Consider the following 3,245-nt stretch of genomic DNA (forward strand, 5'->3'; position numbering starts at 1 on the left):
TTTTCTTTTCTTTTCTTTTCTTTTCTTTTCTTTTCTTTCTTCTTTCTTTCTTTCTTTCTTTCTTTCTTTCTTTCTTTCTTTCTTTCTTTCTTTCTTCTTTCTTTCTTTCTTTCCTTCTTTCTCCTTTTTCTTTTGCTGAGGATTACATCCAGGGCCTCTTACATCCTAGGCAAACACTTTACCACTGAGCTGTGTCCCAGCCCTTTTTAGTTTGAAAGGGTCTCCCAAGTTTGCCCAAGTGGTACTCAAACTTGCGATCCTCCTTCATGCACCTCTTGAGTAGCAAGAAGAGTAGCCCCTCTGTGCCCGGCTTCTACTCATTCTTTAGTGGTATTTTGTTTGTTTACTGATAGGTTATTTTAGAGCAGTTTTAAGTTTGCAGAAAAATTAGGGCAGAAGGTATGGACAGTCCCTGTATCACTCCCTACACTACCTCCCCAGAGCTTCCCGTTAGGGACATCTTGCATGAGGTTATATTATATGACCCTGTAGGGTGAGGCGTTAGTACAGCTGACAGCAAATGCTGACGCGCTATTATGGACTACAGTCCACAGTTCCCATTCATGGTCACCGTTCTGTGCTGTGGCCCATGAGCTCTGCCTCAGCTGCCATCTCACCCACCATTCTGTGTCCCAGGAGAGTTTCACCGCCCTAAAGTGCCCTCTGCTCCATTCACCTCGTCACCCCTCACCCCCCTCCCAAGCTCTGAAAACCACTTTTTATGTACGTGTGTGCGCGTGTGTCCCAGGAATTTCTAGCGGATGAACGGCCACGGCACATCCACAGTGCTCTGGAGCAGTGGTGCTGCAGCGCTGGCTGAGCCAGAGGGGAGGAGCCTGTGGGCAGGACAGCGAGGGCACCGAGGCTGGTGGTCTGGAGCAGGCACAGGGAAAGGCGCGGCTAAGCTGGTGCACGGCTAAGCTGGTGCACGGCATTCTCGTCCGGGTGTCCTGGAGAAGAGAATAAGCAGGCAGCTGTCTGCAAAATGTCCTGAACATTTCTTTTGTGCAGATCATAGAGGAAGAGTTGCATGCACAAGCCCTTATTCTAGAGTCACTCAACACAAACCTCTACCAAACCCAGCTGGAGCTCCAGAAAGAGGTGAGTGCCGACGCTGGTTGGCTGGGGGTGGGAGTGTCTCGCCGTGCTATCTGGTAACTGCCTGCGTGTCTCAGGGAGGGCAGCCACCAAACTATATGTCTTTCAGAAAGCTGCAGTGGGAAACCTAGAAAAAGTGCTGCAGAACAAGCTTGCCGAAGTTGAAGAAAAGTACAAGTACACCATTCAGAATCTCACAGAAGAAAACAGTCACCTAAGGTGTGGACGCTGCTGCTGATGGTGGAGTGGCTCCAGGGGTGGGAGGGCGCTTGCGTGAGGAGTGGGTTCAGAGGACAAACCAGCTGCTCTTCGGGGGAGTCAGTCACTTTGAGCTGGCCACAAGTTTCCAGCAAGGTGGCACCATTCACTTGAGGGATGGTGTCTAGGCTTCCCTCCCTTACTTGCATTGCTGTTCTTTTTTTTTTTTTTTTCAAAATGACGCAAGAGACCAGGAATGGTGGCACACACCTGTAATCTCAGCATTCAGGAGGCTGAGGCAGGAGGATCACTGCAAGTTCAAGGCCACCACTGGGCTATGTAGTGAGCTCAAGGCCAGCCTGAACTGCATAGTGAAACAGTTCAAAAAACAAAATGACACAGGAAGTTCACCTGTAATTTCTGAGATTATTTAAATCTGTGTCTGAATGTTTTTTAGGTCGACTTTCCTGAGGGTTTGGTACTTTCCACGTTAATGATTTACCCTTAGATGCAGCTGCTTCTGGCTCCTATGTGAAATCAACCTCAGATGTACTGTTACCTGAAGATATATCTGAAATCATCCAAGGGAAAATTGGGCCATACTGTACTAAAGGAAACCTATTCATTGAATTGATTCAGTAGAAAATCCCTCATGGGGAATGTAAAGTAGTACAGTCACTATGTAAATCAGTATTGAGTTTCTTCATAAAAGTAAAAATAGAGATACGATTTCATGCAGCTCCTCCACTCCTTGGAATAGTCTCAAAAGACTTAAAGTCAGAATTCTGTAGAGACACCTGCATACCCACGCTTACGATGGCCACTTCACATGACTAAGCGCTGGGATCAGCCTAGTGCCCGTCAATAGATGGACGGATGAGGAAGTGTGTTCTATACATACATGACATCATATTGCCATAAGAAGGGATAAGAGGACCAGATGGCAGACTAGAAGCAAACAGCAGCCCACAGCCTCTCTGGGGCCTGGAATCCAAACATCTGGAAATAATTACTTAGTGAGGAGAGAGAACCCCAGAAATCAAGAAAAGTCCAGCAGGAAAGCCAACCGCCATAGAGAAAAGGAAAGCAGCAGTTTGGAATGCTGCCCCTGCTCCTGACACTGCAGAGTAAGGTGAGCCTGGGCAGGGCCGGCAGCCCCGCAGGTAACGGGTCAGCAGCGCTGGGCCCAGGACAAGCTCACGGTCATCTCGAGCAGCAAAGCCAGCGTGGGTTTTACTGTAAGTGGGAAAGAAATCCACCGCAGTGCCCACTACATTCAGTGGTCATCAGCAGGAGCCACTTGAGGTGGGGTCTACGGTTTAAGACTGAGCTACTTTAGAATGAGAAGTCACAGCCCAACCATAGTCAGAGTCTCTAGGGTCACCTTACCGCAGGGATGGAATGGGAGACAGCTGCATAAACAGTGGCAGAGGGCAGCCCCTGCGGGACTCCTCCTGTCTCTCAGGAGCTATTCCTATTCCCCAGTAAATTTTCCTACTCTGAAGAAATAAAAAAACCATCGTGGAGTGGGGGCAGGCTTGGCACGGAGCTCTGAGAAGCTCAAGCCACAGAGTTCCGGCTGAGGAGGCAGTGTGGTTGACAGCACTGCCTGCCCTCTGCTGTGAGAGGCCTGAGAAGCCAGGCCAGGCCATCTGGTTCCGAGAGCCGGGTCAAAGCACTGGGCCACATGGCCCTTCTTGGTGCTTACGTTCAGCACAGAGCTTGGGGGAGCTTTGCTTTCCCTGCGCACTCACATGATGGATTCAGACAAAGGGTGTCTGGAGCAAGTGGGGGATCTCATGAGCCCACAGAGCTAGCTGCAGACTGAGTGGCTCAGAGTGTGCAGAAGACACAGAGGCACAAGCCTCTGGAATGCACATGGCCCTGGTGCAGACACCACCACTGACAGACACCACCACTGACTGACAGGCAACACCACTGACTGACAG

The 3,245-nt window shown here is 49.8% G+C and overlaps 1 protein-coding gene across 3 annotated transcripts in view; it reads left to right on the forward strand.

Moving 5' to 3' along the window:
* Als2cr12 (amyotrophic lateral sclerosis 2 (juvenile) chromosome region, candidate 12) overlaps positions 1-3,245 on the forward strand; it is a 56,402-nt gene that overhangs the window by 44,471 nt on the left and 8,686 nt on the right. For 2 of the 3 annotated variants that reach the window (XM_005373202.2, XM_013511720.1), the window contains 2 exons: positions 1,012-1,101; positions 1,208-1,317. In XM_005373202.2, coding sequence (XP_005373259.1) covers positions 1,012-1,101; positions 1,208-1,317 — 200 coding nt within the window. Of the gene's footprint in view, positions 1-1,011; positions 1,102-1,207; positions 1,318-1,753; positions 2,035-3,245 lie in introns of those variants that run through there. The other variant, XM_013511724.1, reaches the window with a different exon arrangement.

Source organism: Chinchilla lanigera, unplaced genomic scaffold, assembly GCF_000276665.1.
Source record: "Chinchilla lanigera isolate Chin_1 unplaced genomic scaffold, ChiLan1.0 scaffold00002, whole genome shotgun sequence".
In the NCBI taxonomy this organism is placed as follows: Eukaryota; Metazoa; Chordata; class Mammalia; order Rodentia; family Chinchillidae; genus Chinchilla; species Chinchilla lanigera.